The sequence below is a fragment of the Nematostella vectensis genome, chromosome 14, assembly GCF_932526225.1.
Source record: "Nematostella vectensis chromosome 14, jaNemVect1.1, whole genome shotgun sequence".
Classification (NCBI taxonomy): domain Eukaryota; kingdom Metazoa; phylum Cnidaria; class Anthozoa; order Actiniaria; family Edwardsiidae; genus Nematostella; species Nematostella vectensis.
The window spans coordinates 14,676,356-14,693,505 of NC_064047.1; the positions used below are offsets into that span (position 1 = coordinate 14,676,356).

General features: G+C 43.2%; 3 protein-coding genes across 8 annotated transcripts in view; 2 read left to right on the forward strand and 1 right to left on the reverse strand.

Annotated features, from left to right (window-relative positions):
* The first annotated feature begins 462 nt into the window (after nt 1-462).
* On the forward strand, nt 463-2,422 carry LOC116610191. Its single transcript, XM_048721467.1, has 4 exons — nt 463-634; nt 824-1,836; nt 1,931-2,194; nt 2,296-2,422. The coding sequence occupies exons 1-4, from the start codon at nt 463-465 to the stop codon at nt 2,404-2,406; spliced, it is 1,560 nt and encodes a 519-aa protein (XP_048577424.1). The 3' UTR covers nt 2,407-2,422.
* A 1,042-nt stretch (nt 2,423-3,464) lies between these two features.
* Nucleotides 3,465-4,175, forward strand: LOC116610192. Its single transcript, XM_032370953.1, has one exon. It carries the CDS (start codon nt 3,465-3,467, stop codon nt 4,173-4,175), a length of 711 nt encoding a protein of 236 aa, XP_032226844.1.
* A 1,578-nt stretch (nt 4,176-5,753) lies between these two features.
* Nucleotides 5,754-17,150, reverse strand: part of LOC5502652 (DDB1- and CUL4-associated factor 6) — a 35,234-nt gene continuing 23,837 nt past the window's right edge. For 3 of the 6 annotated variants that reach the window (XM_048721941.1, XM_048721945.1, XM_048721946.1), the window contains 8 exons: nt 13,195-13,424; nt 12,328-12,832; nt 11,485-12,133; nt 10,675-10,865; nt 10,082-10,238; nt 9,107-9,192; nt 6,624-6,729; nt 5,754-6,409 (listed from right to left, as the gene is read on the reverse strand). In XM_048721941.1, coding sequence (XP_048577898.1) covers nt 6,345-6,409; nt 6,624-6,729; nt 9,107-9,192; nt 10,082-10,238; nt 10,675-10,865; nt 11,485-12,133; nt 12,328-12,832; nt 13,195-13,424 — 1,989 coding nt within the window. In that variant the 3' untranslated portion in view covers nt 5,754-6,344. The other 3 variants (XR_007306560.1, XM_048721942.1, XM_048721943.1) reach the window with 3 other exon arrangements.

Consider the following 17,150-nt stretch of genomic DNA (forward strand, 5'->3'; position numbering starts at 1 on the left):
AACAATAATGTGATAATTATATTTCGTACTTTCCTAAAATATCCCCTTTCCCATTATCTTTAGGTTGATAGAAAACTGTTTTCTTTACAGATTTATTATTTAAAAAGCAAAAGTGGTTAATGTGGGGTTTTAGATTACTTTTTAACCAGAATATATCAAGAGGGGTGGTGGTATTGACTGTTTTTGACTATCACAACTCGAGTGTTAATACTCCCTCCCCCGTCGTTCCGCCGTCTGTCGCTTCAACATCCTCTCCCCCAAGCGCTTCTTCCATGTCTCAAAATCCACCCAATATAGATCCAACCCAAGTCGTGCCACCCTCAAACACAACTCAAGTTGTCCCGCCCCCAAACATTACTCACCCCAGCAATCAGCCTTTTATTCCCCAAGCAAGTAACTTCAACTCCTATAGCACACGTCTAGCTGAACTTGCCCGTGTTTAGTGGGGACCCGTTGGAGTGGATGACCTTCTGGGATTCCTTTAATGTAGCTGTTCACAGCAAGCCAGGCTTGCCTGATGTAGACAAGTTTAATTACCTGAAGGCCCAGGTTTCAGGGGAGGCAGAGCAAGCAATTGGGGGCTACCTAATTTCAGGGGATAATTATGTGAAGGCACTGGCCACTCTCAAGGAACGTTTTGGGCAAACACACGAATGAGTGACGAATGCTCATATGACTGCCCTATTAGATCTGCAATATCCCACAAGCAATGTGGAGAGCTTGCGCCCCTTTTGTGATGCATTGGAAACCAATATTTGAGCACTAGAAGCCCTCGGCAAGTCCCAAGACTCCTTTGGGGAACTCCTTATTCCTGTTATTTTAGGAAAACTCCCTACTGAAACCAAGCGCAACCTAGCCAGGACACAACAAGGGGGGGACTGGACCATACAAGGTCTGAGGGAAGCTCTTAAGCATGAGCTTAAGGTTTTAGAAGCAGGATTCCCCCTCCTGTTGGAATCTACACCCACAGCCTCATTCTTTACCGGGGTAAAGGGGCCTCATCCCCAGGGGAAAGGCAAGCCCAAGGTCATTCAGTGCGTTTACTGTAAAGGGAAGCACAGTACACATAACTGCGCCACCGTTTCTGACCCTAAGGCAGGGAAGGGCATTGTTGTCAAACTAAGGCTCTGTTATAATTGCCTTTCATCCTCCCATATCAGCTCCAAATGCACATCAAAGTTTCGCTGCCGTCAGTGCGGAGGTAAACGTCACACCACAATTTGTGAGAGAGACAAAGGACAAGGTCCTCCCCCTGGGAACAAGGAGCCCCCACCCCAAGCAGATCCATCCCAGTCGGTTCATACCACATTAGCACCAGCACACCCCTATGGCATCCCCCATGAGTATCCAATACTTCTAAAAACTGCCGTAAGCCATGTCAGGGTTGGAAATACTAGCAGGGAGGTGAACATACTTCTCGATGAGGGCGCGCAACGCTCCTTCATTACTAAGAAACTCGCTGACGAACTCGGCGCAAAGCCTATTTCAAGGGAGAATATCTCCATGTCTGCCTTCGGGGCAACAGAAAACTCCCTTAGGAAACTAGAAGTTACAAATGTTGAAGTAATCAGTGAGCAAGGGGATAGGATTCCTCTCCGGGTGCTTGTTGTTCCACATATAGCCACCCCCCTGCAATGCAAACATCACACAGATGTCAGTAACATACCCGACCTGAAAGGATTTAAATTAGCACACCCAGTGTCCAGTGGTAATTTCGAGATCAACTTGTTAATTGGTGCTGACCATTACTGGGACATTGTACAAGATAAGATTATCCGAGGGGAAGAGGGGCCCACAGCTATGCAGTCCAAATTGGGCTATCTACTATCTGGTCCTGTAAGTGCCAGGGGGGTGCAGGGCAATGTGATTAATATATTTCACATTTCAGCCCACCAAGATGAATTTGATCTACAGCAATTTTGGTCCCTAGAGTCAATGGGCATCACCCAATGCTGACCCCCCTGAGAAGAACTTCTTGACTAATTACCAGGCCACCTCGATCACTAGAGACGACGACGGCACATACATTGCTTGGTTTCAATGGAAGGAAGAGCACGCCCCTCTCCCAACTAACTTCAGTATCTGCGAGAGACGCACAAGGGCTACCGCACGACGACTTCACCAGACACCAGATTTGATGAAGAGTTATGACGACATCATCAAGGAACAAGAGGCCAGAGGGTTCATTGAGAAGGTTAGCAATCCTGACCCGTCTGACAACGCCCACTACATACCCCACCACCATGTAAAAAAGGAGTAATCGACCACGCCCATTCGTATTGTCTTCGATTGTAGTTGTCACCAGGCCCCCTCGACCCCAAGTCTGAACGACTGCCTAGAGGTCGGTTCACCTTACCTAGCCGACATGGGCTCGATTTTAGTGCCGTTTCGCGCCCACGCTATTAGAATTTCCACTGATATAGAAAAAGCTTTCCTCTATGTACGTCTCAGTGAAGCTGACCGCGACATGACACGGTTCCTATGGCTCTCCGATCCCAGTGACCCCGAAAGTGCGTTCCAGACCTACCGTTTCAAGTCGGTCCTTTTTGGCTCCGCGAGCTCCCCCTTTATGCTGAATGCTGCCCTTCAAACACACCTTGATAATCATAAGACACCAGTCACACAGGACATGAGGGACAATCTCTATGTTGACAACATCATCACCGGCTGTGAAACACACCAAGAGGCCCTGAGTTACTATGACGAATTAATAAGTGTCATGACTGAAGCCAAGTTCAACTTACGGTCTTGGGCATCCAATAGTCAACCCCTTCTCCATCATGCTGCCCTTGATGGAGTGAATGATGCCAACCGCGACAGTGTCAATGTTCGACACGCTAACACTTGCATGTAAAGAATTACCAGCACCTGACGACACTCTTGTCACAAAGCGAGAGATCTTAAGGTAGTCATCTAAGATCTATGACCCACTAGGCCTCATCTCAATCCGCGCTAAGATCCTTATCCATGACCTCTGGAAGTTAAACGTAGATTGGGATGAACCCCTGAATGGGGAGATACGAACTCGCTGGCTCAGCATTGCGCAAGAAATCCGACAATCAACCAATCATACTATTCCTAGATGCTATCTCAGCAATCGGTCAGCCAACGAGACGACCCAGCTGCGTGTGTTCGTGGATGCTAGCCCGAAAGCCTACGGAGCTGTGGCATACATACGGCAGGCCAATCAGACTCCCTTTGTGATGGCGAAGTCACGTGTCGCTCCAGTAAAGGAACTGTCACTCCCCAGACTAGAATTGATGGCAGCAGAACGTAGATTCGCAAGCCGCCAGTCCATTCCAGACGTTATCATTTCTGATAATACCAGTACCTACCAATCAGCGGCTGCTGAACTCGAGCACCTGTTTAATTCACCAACGCTCAAACAGGAGCTCGGCAAACAAGGGATAGAATGAAAGTTCATCCCGAAGAGAGCTCCATGGTATTGAGGGTTTTGGGAGAGGATGATCGGCCTCACGAATACGACGCTGAAGAAAGTCCTTGGCCGAGCATCCATCAACTTAGTCACTCTCCAGACGGTTGTCATGGAAATTGAGGCTATCCTGAATGACCGCCCACTAACATATGTCTCTCCTGACATAAATGATGAAGACCGTCTCACATCATCCCATCTACTGTATGGAAGAAGTCTCCCACATCCTGACACTGATGCGGACGATCTAACTGACCCGAGCTATGGAAACGATGCTCATCTCCGAAGGGATGCTACTCGTGTAGCACTAGTTATACAACACTTCTGGCAGCGCTGGAAGCAGGAGTACCTCACTTCGCTGCGGTGCTTCCATGGCGCAACAGGTGGCAGCGGTGAAACACGCATCAAGATAGGAGACGTTGTCCAGATCCACAGCGAGAAGAAGAGGCTGAATTGGAAACTAGGCGTAGTGGAAGATCTTATTAGAGGTGCCGACGGATGTGTACGGGCTGTAACCTTAAAAACAGCTAAGGGTCACACGAACAGACCTATCTCCAAGCTATATCCCCTTGAGATTACTACTGATGTTGTGGAAGCTGCAGACGCGCAGACGGGAGGTCAGCTCCGGTCCAACCAACCTATCAGGAGAAGCATGCGAATCACAGCTGCCACAAGGGACCGCATCGCAGACTGGGCCCGGCAACTACGCGCCCCCCCGGAGGATGTCTCAACTCATATATAACTGACATTCATAGATTGACATTATCGTTATTATTCTTATTGGGTTTCCTGTGGACATGATATCTTTCAAGGCATGGTTTTCAATTCTCATGTCTTCCAGTCTTTAGCATTTATCCTGGCCCTCAGGTAGTCCCTGGTTCATAACAGAGTGACTTTCAAAACAATCTTTTCATCAAGACATTTATAATCTGACTAATTTCCACAACTATTTGAAAAAATAAATAAACACATGAGATGCAAGATGCAGACAATAACAACAATACATGTTGGCAAAGGGGTTGAATTTTTTTTTCATCCTCGGTAAGGAAAATTTCTGTTGTAAGTTGAAAGTTATTTTGTGTAGGGAAAGCCCAGGGGGTGGGGGGCGCCACCCACCACGAAAAAATTAGGTCCACTTTTTTGTATTTCAGCTGCGTGAGCTAAAAAATAAATATTAAAATAAAATAAAAAAAATACTAGGCAAATACCTCTATCCAATCTTGATATTCCCAAATGTAAGACAGCAATTTGGAGTAAAAGCATCGCATTTCAGAAAGACTTTGGATCGATCTTCTTATTTTGCGTCTGAATTCGCTATGGACGGCAGCGCACGAGACTAGGGGCTTCGGAATAGTGCATCCCCTGATCTACCTATCCTAGGGCCCGTGATCGGATCACCTGTGCTAAAATGAAATATTTATCCTTCTTGATGTTGTTTAATTCACGTTCATTTCTGATATACACCGAAATAGCAAGTCCATCGATTGCTGTCCTCCATGTTCCATGTTGTTGTAACATGATTATTTTATCAGATTAAGTATTTTTTTCATAGTTTTATTGAGAAAATCTAATAAATTCTCGTCAACTCATTAATTTATTTGCTTATTTGTTTGCTTATGTATTGATTTATTTATAAGCAATATTTAGGCTAGGAGCTTCAGTTCAACAAAGGCTGGTTTGAATTAAGTCTTCAGCGATGATGCCTCTGCATTTACATAACAACTTCTTATAGAAAACAATTTTCAATATAACTCAAATTTGCCCCCTGATCAGCATGTGATTCTGACGGTCTGGCCACGGGCAAACCAGACGAAATGTTCGTGTATCGAATATTATCTTCAATTTGTTTACCGAATACGTCTGTAATAAAGCCAATTTCTTGAAGTTGTTGTCGGAGACTGGGCGCAATACAGAATACAATGGTCTCAGCGGTTGCCATGGCATTTTCTTTTCTTTTGTGTCCAGGACCCGACCGCGCTCAGGTGACCGTTTGTCAGCACCCTGGAAGAACGATAAATTCCGACTTTGCAGCCAAAAATTGCAGGGAAATTCTGGTTGGATTATTCTGGTTTGGATTATTTTCTTCAGAATATGTGTTGAGAAATTATTCATCTATGGCATATAGGATTCTGAAGGGAAAAGTTGTCCGTTCTCTGCCGAAAAATTTGCCTCGAAGAGTCAAAGTTATGATTGCCAGGGCGTGGAGCGTCTTAGCCTGTTGTATTTTATTACGAGTGGCGAGGAGGTGAACCGAGTTGAGGGAGGAAAATCTGTTATGAATCACGGCTAAAACGGAACCAGATCAATCTATGACAACAACTTCAAGAAACTGGCTTTATTACAGATATATTCGGTAAACAAATTAAAGATAATATTCGATACACGAACATTTCGTCTGGTTTGCCCGTGGTCTGGCCAAATGTGCATTGGTTTCATTTGCAAAGATGCGGATCCCATACTTCTGTCGGCTTGGCCTATGAAGGTTTCGCTCGTAACTATATCGGCGACAATCGTACTTTAGCGGTACAGCAGGGTATCTGTTGGACTATTGCTAGCACCAATGTTGGTCCAATTTCGGAACAGCAGGGTATCTTGTTCGACTATTGCTAGCACCAATGTTTGTCCCCTGTCGGAACAGCAGGGTATCTTGTTCGACTATTGCTAGCACCAATGTTTGTCCCCTGTCGGAACAGCAGGGTATCTGTTCTACTATTGCTAGCACCAATGTTGGTCCCATTTCGGAACAGCAGGGTATCTTGTTCGACTATTGCTAGCACCAATGTTGGTCCCCTGTCGGAACAGCAGGGTATCTTGTTCGACTATTGCTAGCACCAATGTTGGTCCCCTGTCGGAACAGCAGGGTATCTGTTCTACTATTGCTCATGTCTGCCTAATTCGATAATTAGATAAATCAGTCATCCTCACTCGTATCTGAGTCGGAGCCATCTTGACTTCGCCGCGCTACAAATACAGTATCTTAATCAATAATAACCAATGTTAATAACAATAATACTTATAGTAACAAAAACAAAAATAATAATAGCCATACTAAAATATTAATAATCAATAATCCTAGATACACAAACAAAGAGAACGAACAAGGTCGATTGTTTTTATTGATCGCTAGACTCTACTGCTCACGTGATAAGGTCACGAGCAGATGATTGGAGGGGGTTATCACGTGACTCACCAAAGCGTGCGTGGTTGAGAGATGCGAGCATGCGCAGCATGAAGGACGCTGGTACTGTGATCGTGTCTCGACTCTCCTCCAGCATCTTCTCGTTGCGTTTGATGATCTACGATAACAACAGATACCAAACATCAGACAGCAGACAATGATCTACGATAACAACAGATACCAAACATCAGACAGCAGACAATGATCTACGGTAACAACAGATACCAAACATCAGACAGCAGACAATGATCTACGATAACAACAGATACCAAACATTAGACAGCAGACAATTATCTACGATAACAACAAATACCAAACATTACACAGCAGACAATGACCTACGATAACAACAAATACCAAACATCAGACAGCAGACAATGATCTACGATAACAACAGATATCAAACATTAGACAGCAGACAATGATCTACGATAACAACAGATACCAAACATCAGACAGCAGACAATGATCTACGATAACAACAAATACCAAACATTAGACAAGAGACATTGATCTACGATAAAAACAGATATCAAACAGATATCAACAGACAATGATCTACTATAACAACAACAGACAATTATTTACGATAACAACAGATATCAAACATTAGACAACAGACAATGATCTACGATATCAACAGATATCAAACACTAGACAATGATCTACGATAGCAAAAACAGACATTAGACAATAGACAATGCTCTATGATAACAACAAACAATAGACAATGATGCACGATAACAAAAAAAGAAAATTGACAATGATGTACGATAACAACAACAGACAACTAACATTAGACTGAGGGTCTTTTGACCTCGTCTAGTTAACTGAGTGACTTCCTTACCTCGTCTAGTTTACCAAGTGACTTCCTTACCTCGTCTAGTTTACCAAGTGACTTTCTTACCTCGTCTAGTTCACTGAGTGACTTCCTTAGCTTATCTAGTTCACTGAGTGACTTCCTTACCTCGTCTAGTTTACCAAGTGACTTCCTTACCTCGTCTAGTTCACTGAGTGACTTCCTTACCTCGTCTAGTTTACTGAGTGACTTTATTAGCTCATCTAGTTCACTGAGTGACTTCCTTACCTCATCTAGTTCACTGAGTGACTTCCTTACCTCGTCTAGTTCACTGAGTGACTTCCTTACCTCGTCTAGTTCACTGAGTGACTTCCTTACCTCGTCTAGTTCACTGAGTGACTTCCTTACCTCGTCTAGTTCACTGAGTGACTTCCTTACCTCGTCTAGTTCACTGAGTGACTTCCTTACCTCGTGTAGTTCACTGAGTGACTTCCTTACCTCGTCTAGTTCACTGAGTGTCTTCCCCACCCCGTCTAGTTTACCAAGTGACTTCCTTACCTCGTCTAGTTTACCAAGTGACTTCCTTACCTCGTCTAGTTCACTGAGTGACTTCCTTACCTCGTCTAGTTCACTGAGTGACTTCCTTACTTCGTCTAGTTCACTGAGTGTCTTCTACACCTCGTCTAGTTTACCAAGTGACTTCCTTACCTCGTCTAGTTTACCAAGTGACTTCCTTACCTCGTCTAGTTCACTGAGTGACTTCCTTACCTTGTCTAGTTTACTGAGTGACTTCCTTACCTCGTCTAGTTCACTGAGTGTCTTCCTTACCTCGTCTAGTTCACTGAGTGTCTTCCTTACCTCGTCTAGTTCACTGAGTGACTTCATTAGCTCATCTAGTTCACTGAGTGACTTCCTTACCTCGTCTAGTTTACTGAGTGTCTTCTACACCTCGTCTAGTTCACTGAGTGTCTTCTACACCTCGTCTAGTTTACCAAGTGACTTCCTTACCTCGTCTAGTTTACCAAGTGACTTCCTTACCTCGTCTAGTTCACTGAGTGACTTCCTTACCTTGTCTAGTTCACTGAGTGTCTTCCTTACCTCGTCTAGTTTACCAAGTGACTTCCTTACCTCGTCTAGTTCACTGAGTGACTTCCTTACCTCGTCTAGTTTACTGAGTGACTTCCTTACCTCGTCTAGTTCACTGAGTGTCTTCCCCACCTCGTCTAGTTTACCAAGTGACTTCCTTACCTCGTCTAGTTTACCAAGTGACTTCCTTACCTCGTCTAGTTCACTGAGTGTCTTCCCCACCTCGTCTAGTTTACCAAGTGACTTCCTTACCTCGTCTAGTTCACTGAGTGACTTCCTTACCTCGTCTAGTTCACTGAGTGTCTTCCCCACCTCGTCTAGTTTACCAAGTGACTTCCTTACCTCGTCTAGTTCACCAAGTGACTTCCTTTCCTCGTCTAGTTTACCAAGTGACTTCCTTACTTCGTCTAGTTTACTGAGTGACTTCCTTAGCTTACCAAGTGACTTCCTTACCTCGTCTAGTTCACTGAGTGATTTCCTTACCTCGTCTAGTTCACTGAGTGACTTCCTTACCTCGTCTAGTTCACTGAGGGTCTTCCTTACCTCGTCTAGTTCAAGAGGGTCTTCCTTACATCGTCTAAATCACCTAGTGATTAAGGGTCTTCCTTACCTCGTCTAGTTCACCAAGTGGCTGAGGGTACTCTAGTGACGGTGACCAGAGCTTGATATCATAATCGATTCCACTGGATGCCAGGACTAAGAAGGAATAAGTTGTGATATTGGTGATCTTATTTGGTTAGTTCAAATAAAAAATATCAGATTTGCTTTTATCAACAAATCATGTAAATTAAAACGATTAAAATTTAAAACTTATCTCAGGTTGGTAATGGGGGGAGTTCGCCTTTTCTCAAAATTTGTCATATCTCTGCAAGAAATATCGATGAAAACAGCCCTAACATTGATACTGAGGAACTCCTTAGTTCTGGTAGCTCTTAAACACTAACAAGAATTTCAAATAATATTGCCGAATATAACCAAAACAATAGGACGTTTTCCGGTAAGCGAGGTTTGAGATGCTAATGAGCTTTCAGAATGCGAAAGTTTCGCTCGCCATTTTAAGATCTGCTCTGTGCTTACGTGGTTTAAGGAGCAAAGTCGAGCAAATCTAAATCTAAATGACAATGAATTTGAAATTAAGGAACAGAGAGCAAATATTTTTAAATATATTTTTGTAGCTATTTTTTATCATGATTTTTAATAGTACATCTTGATTTTGTCTCATAGAAGTTTTAAATGTAATGTAAATAATCAAATTTTAATGAATCAAGAAAAATCATTTGTAAAAAAAATATTTAGTTATTCTAAATTGTAAATAAGTGTTGAAGTAAGTTATAATAAAATTGTAAGTTATAATAAAACTGTTTTGTGTGGTATACTTACTGGGATCGAAAGGGTGTGGCTGTATTGTGTGGTATACTTACTGGGATCAAAGGGGTGTGGCTGTATTGTGTGGTATACTTACTGGGATCGAAAGGGTGTGGCTGTATTATGTGGTATACTTACATTGATCAAAGGGGTGTGGCTGTATTGTGTGATATATTTACTGGGATCGAAGGGGTGTGGCTATATTGTGTGGTATACTTACTGGGATCAAAAGGGTGTGGCTGTATGCAGTTAACGACATGCTTGTCCCCTTGTAACACCACCACGATCTCGCACGTATTCTTGTCCCATATAAAGATGCGCCCGCAGTCACTGCCGCTAACCACGAAGCGGTCGCCCCAAAATGCCGCCTCTTTGATCTTTAACAACAAAGAATGCTGGTCACGTGGTACTCGCACGGCTGAGAAGATTTAATGCTATCAAGTCTATGAAACAAGTTATGATCTCACAGATGGTGAGAAGATTTAATGCTATCAAGTCTATGAAACAAGTTATGATCTCACAGATGGTGAAAAGATTTAATGCTATCAAGTCTATGAAACAAGTTATGATCTCACAGATGGTGAGAAGATTTAATGCTATCAAGTCTATGAAACAAGTTATGATCTCACAGATGGTGAAAAGATTTAATGCTATCAAGTCTATGAAAGAAGTTATGATCTCACAGATGGTGAGAAGATTTAATGCTATCAAGTCTATGAAACAAGTTATGATCTCACAGATGGTAGTATGTTTACATCACATCAAGCGGACAGAAGCGGAATGAAATGTTTTTTGGATAATGAACCACCTCACCATAGTGCGGGCGTTCCGATGTCCTTTGTACACACGAGTCATTTCCGGTCGCCAAAGTTCCCGATCTTGGTTCACTCCGCCTCGTTCCCACTCCTGTTCCCAGGTCTCTTTTTCCGCCTTTGCGTTTCGGTGCTCTCGGTACATCCTTTGAATTCGTGTGGCAGCGAAGCCCCGTGCGTATCCCGCGGGACCTGCAACATTACCCCAACATGTTCATAAGACCTACGCGTATCCTGCGGGACCTGCAACATTACTCCAACATGTTCGTAAACCCTACGCGTATCCCGCGGGACCTGCAACATTACCCCAACATGTTCATAAACCCTACGCGTATCCCACGGGACCTGCAACATTACCCCAACATGTTCATAAAACCTACGCGTATCCCGCGGGACCTGCAACATTACCCCAACATGTTCATAAACCCTACGCGTATCCCACGGGACCTGCAACATTACCCCAACATGTTCATAAACCCTACGCGTATCCCGCGGGACCTGCAACATTACCCCCAACATGTTCATAAACCCTACGCGTATCCCGCGGGACCTGTAAGATGTACAGTTGACTTCCAATAACATGAGAAAGATGGAAACCCTTATTTAAGCAAATTTGCCTTGTATGCAATAGAATTCTATCAATAATTCTGGCTAACTCGAGAAAAGTGAAATTGTCCTCACACAACTAGGTTTCCTCGGAATTTTGGTGTGTTTGCCAAAAGCGTAAAAACGTATGGATTGCCTTTGGTACGAATTTGAGGGACAAAGTCCAGGTCCGACCTCCACTCCCCCCTTGTGTTGATGCGGATACCTTCACTAGACCCCTGGTCCATGCTGCTACTAGAGCTGGGCGTGGCCTCTCCCGTGGTCTGTACCTCCCGTGACGACCTGGCTCTATCTTGATCCTCTGCACTTGACTGTCCCTCTACACCCCCGCCGTTAACGCTCTTTTTCGTCTCACCCACACGGCGCTCAAATGTCGCCACCGTACAATCCGGCAATTCCAAAGGCTCCGCATCCTTTAGGTCCATCTCTTTAGTTTTAGAAGACATGTCTTTCGCATCGTCAACATCATGAGGCGAACCCTGCCTTTGCACTCCTGGACCCCTACCACAAGACACGCCCTGTCCCCTATCAGACACGCCCAGTCCCCCTATCGCATCAGAAGTACCGTCCACCAAATTACCGTCTTCGTAATCCAATTCGCCCCTATACGCTTCCCGGAAACAAACAAATGTCATTTTATGATCACTTCCGCCGGAAGTAGCTTCGTCAGGAGTGGGTAGCTGACCGGAAGTGGCTTCCTCTTGAGTGGGTCTATGACCGGAAGTGTCCAGGTCCATTGGTTCGTCGTTTTGGGAGTTGCTGCTCGACATGGGGCGGGCAGTTGAATCAGCCTGGGGCAAATCTGTATCCGTGCGTTCTGGGGTGCATTCCATTGCAGAAGTCTCATCGGTACTCTGAGTAAAATAATAAATCTTGTCAATGCAGCATCACATCGGATACTTTAAAGGGCCCTAGTCAGCCATATTCATGTCGTTGTTCCGTTATTGTTACAACAGGGGACAAGTAACACTTCCTTTTATATGTTTTTTTTTTCAAGGATGGAAGGAGGGAGCAAGTAGAATAACCTTAAGCATGTAACAGCACCCACCTGACCGTGAGTCCTGCTGGCCCGCATGCCCACCCCCTCCTCCTCCACCACGCCCATCCCGCTACTAGCACCTCTCCGAGACCCCTGTGCACCCTCTGGCACAGCAGTTCCGCCGCTACCCTCAGATGAGGTGTACACGTGCAGAGAGTCAGGTGATGCGGACGATGATGATGTCACCGATGACGTCACCGGACGACCACGTCCCCTTTGATTTGCGCGAAACGACTCTTCAATCCAGCGGACAAACATATCAGACATGCGCTGCATTAGGTTGCTTTCTGTTGAGGTCGCCTCACTTTCAGGTCGTGCGTTGGGGCCTGTGTCGCTCCAGTCCCCTCTCAAGCGTAGTCTCTTGAGTGGAAGGTTGGAGCGCTGGGGCGAGGAGGAGGAGTGGTCGTTCTCACCGTTGGAGCCAGGGGTGAGCGGGGAGGATTTCGGTCCCCGCATGTTGAAAAGGTAAAGGTAGTCTGCGCAATAACTCACGAGAAGCTCGCCGCCATCATCGCTACAAACAAAGGGGGAGTAACATATTGACGGAAAAGTCTTGCATTAGGAAAAGTTACTCAATTGCTCAGAAAGAAAAAGTTCAAATCGAGATCCTGTACAAAATGTGCTATTTTGAGAAAAGTAACACCAACATTTGGGGTGGGGGGTGGGGAGGTTTCGATTTTTAATAGTGAAAAAAGCCGCAGTCCCGCAAAGAATAAGTTGCACTAATCTTGACTTGAGTCAACAGTATAATTTTGCTATATTACCAACCTAAATAAGCCAGGCGGGGAGGGGGGGGGGGGGTTGACCTACGGGTCTTTGCAATATGTGAAGAAGTAATAAAAATGACCATTTAACAGCTGATTGGCAATCACGTACCTAAAACTAAGAGACGTCACCCTACACGTGCGCTCGCTTAGTGCATCTGGGCGGAATTTGCACACCATTCCTCTCATTTTGTTGGCCGCGCTGCTATGGTTGGCAGTGCTGAGGGAGCGCCGATCAAACACCCGGACTGTACTGTTCTCACAACCTACGGCCAGTTGGTAGGGGGCCTGGGGATTGATGCTGATAGAGGTGATGGCCTTTGCGCAGTCAATCAAAACATCCTAAAGGAAAACAACACAGCAAGAATTCAACCATCAAAATCTGTTTACACAAGCCTATGTAGTAGGGACCTGTTTACACAAGCCTATGTAGTAGGGACCTGTTAACACAAGCCTATGTAGTAGGGACCTGTTAACACAAGCCTATATAGTAGGGACCTGTTTACACAAGCCTATATAGTAGGGACCTGTTTACACAAGCCTATATAGTAGGGACCTGTTTACACAAGCCTATATAGTACGGACCTGTTTACACAAGCCTATATAGTACGGACCTGTTTACACAAGCCTATACAGTAGGGACCTGTTTACACAAGCCTATGTAGTAGGGACCTGTTTACACAGGCCTATATAGTACGGACCTGTTTACACAAGCCAATATAGTAGGGACCTGTTTACACAAGCCTATATAGTAGGGACCTGTTTACACAAGCCTATATAGTAGGGACCTGTTTACACAAGCCTATATAGTAGGGACCTGTTTACACAAGCCTATATAGTAGGGACCTGTTTACACAAGCCTATATAGTAGGGACCTGTTTACACAAGCCTATATAGTACGGACCTTTTTACACAAGCCTATATAGTAGGGACCTGTTTACACAAGCCTATATAGTAGGGACCTGTTTATGGGAAAAAGAGGGCTGAACACTGACCGTTAACTAACAGAATTAACAGAATTTTGACCTGTTTACGTAAACAGGTGTAGACGATCTGGGTTTGCCTGTCCCTACAGGGAAATATCGGAGGGTAATAGCCTCTAGTGCCCTAGGTCTGTAAGTCATCCTTTTTTGTTTTTTAAACTTTTTATTCATTTAATTATTTTTTACACGCACGCACACACACACAGATACGTGTGCATTTATATAACAAGTAATGGCCTGTATGTCATCCTACAGATATTGGTATAACAAGTAATGGCCTGTATGTCATCCTACAGATATCGGTATAACAAGTAATGACCTGTATGTCATCCTACAGATATTGGTATAACAAGTAATGGCCTGTATGTCATCCTACAGATATCAGTATAACAAGTAATGGCCTGTATGTCATCCTACAGATATCGGTATAACAAGTAATGGCCTGTATGTCATCCTACAGATATCAGTATAACAAGTAATGGCCTGTATGTCATCCTATAGATATTGGTATAACAAGTAATGGCCTGTATGTCATCCTACAGATATCAGTATAACAAGTAATGGCCTGTATGTCATCCTATAGATATCGGTATAACAAGTAATGGCCTGTAGGTCATCCTATAGATATCGGTATAACAAGTAATGGCCTGTATGTCATCCTATAGATATTGGTATAACAAGTAATGGCCTGTATGTCATCCTACAGATATCGGTATAACAAGTAATGGCCTGTATGTCATCCTACAGATATTGGTATAACAAGTAATGACCTGTATGTCATCCTATAGATATTGGTATAACAAGTAATGGCCTGGAAGTCATCCTACAGATATTGGTATAACAAGTAATGGCCTGTATGTCATCCTACAGATATTGGTATAACAAGTAATGGCCTGTATGTCATCCTACAGATATCGGTATAACAAGTAATGGCCTGTATGTCATCCTATAGATATCGGTATAACAAGTAATGGCCTGTATGTCATCCTACAGATATCAGTATAACAAGTAATGGCCTGTATGTCATCCTATAGATATTGGTATAACAAGTAATGGCCTGGAAGTCATCCTATAGATATCGGTATAACAAGTAATGGCCTGTATGTCATCCTACAGATATCGGTATAACAAGTAATGGCCTGTATGTCATCCTACAGATATCAGTATAACAAGTAATGGCCTGTATGTCATCCTACAGATATCGGTATAACAAGTAATTGCCTGTATGTCATCCTATAGATATCGGTATAACAAGTAATGGCCTGTATGTCATCCTATAGATATTGGTATAACAAGTAATGGCCTGTATGTCATCCTATAGATATTGGTATAACAAGTAATGGCCTGTATGTCATCCTATAGATATCGGTATAACAAGTAATGGTCTGTATGTCATCCTACAGATATCGGTATAACAAGTAATGGCCTGGAAGTCATCCTATAGATATTGGTATAACAAGTAATGGCCTGTATGTCATCCTATAGATATCGGTATAACAAGTAATGGCCTGTATGTCATCCTACAGATATCGGTATAACAAGTAATGGCCTGTATGTCATCCTACAGATATTGGTATAGCAAGTAATGGCCTGTATGTCATCCTGCAGATATCGGTATAACAAGTAATGGCCTGTATGTCATCCTACAGATATTAGTATAACAAATAATGGTCTGTATGTCATCCTACAGTTATTGGTATAACAAGTAATGGCCTGTATGTCATCCTACAGATATCGGTATAACAAGTAATGGTCTGTATGTCATCCTACAGATATCGGTATAACAAGTAATGGCCTGTATGTCATCCTATAGATATCGGTATAACAAGTAATGGCCTGTATGTCATCCTAAAGATATCGGTATAACAAGTAATGGCCTGTATGTCATCCTACAGATATCGGTATAACAAGTAATGGCCTGTATGTCATCCTACAGATATTGGTATAACAAGTAATGGCCTGTATGTCATCCTAAAGATATCGGTATAACAAGTAATGGCCTGTATGTCATCCTACAGATATCAGTATAACAAGTAATGGCCTGTATGTCATCCTATAGATATTGGTATAACAAGTAATGGCCTGTATGTCATCCTATAGATATTAGTATAACAAGTAATGGCCTGTATGTCATCCTACAGATATTGGTATAACAAGTAATGGCCTGTATGTCATCCTAAAGATATCGGTATAACAAGTAATGGCCTGTATGTCATCCTACAGATATCGGTATAACAAGTAATGGCCTGTATGTCATCCTATAGATATCGGTATAACAAGTAATGGCCTGTATGTCATCCTACAGATATCGGTATAACAAGTAATGGCCTGTATGTCATCCTACAGATATCGGTATAACAAGTAATGGCCTGTATGTCATCCTATAGATATCGGTATAACAAGTAATGGCCTGTATGTCATCCTATAGATATTGGTATAACAAGTAATGGCCTGGAAGTCATCCTATAGATATCGGTATAACAAGTAATGGCCTGTATGTCATCCTATAGATATTGGTATAACAAGTAATGGCCTGGAAGTCATCCTATAGATATCGGTATAACAAGTAATGGCCTGTATGTCATCCTATAGATATTGGTATAACAAGTAATGGCCTGTATGTCATCCTATAGATATTGGTATAACAAGTAATGGCCTGTATGTCATCCTATAGATATCGGTATAACAAGTTATGGCCTGTATGTCATCCTATAGATATTGGTATAACAAGTAATGGCCTGTATGTCATCCTATAGATATTGGTATAACAAGTTATGGCCTGTATGTCATCCTACAGATATTGGTATAACAAGTAATGGCCTGTATGTCATCCTATAGATATTGGTATAACAAGTTATGGCCTGTATGTCATCCTACAGATATCGGTATAACAAGTAATGGCCTGTATGTCATCCTACAGATATCGGTATAACAAGTAATGGCCTGTATGTCATCCTACAGATATCGGTATAACAAGTAATGGCCTGTATGTCATCCTATAGATATTGGTATAACAAGTAATGGCCTGGAAGTCATCCTATAGATATCGGTATAACAAGTAATGGCCTGTATGTCATCCTATAGA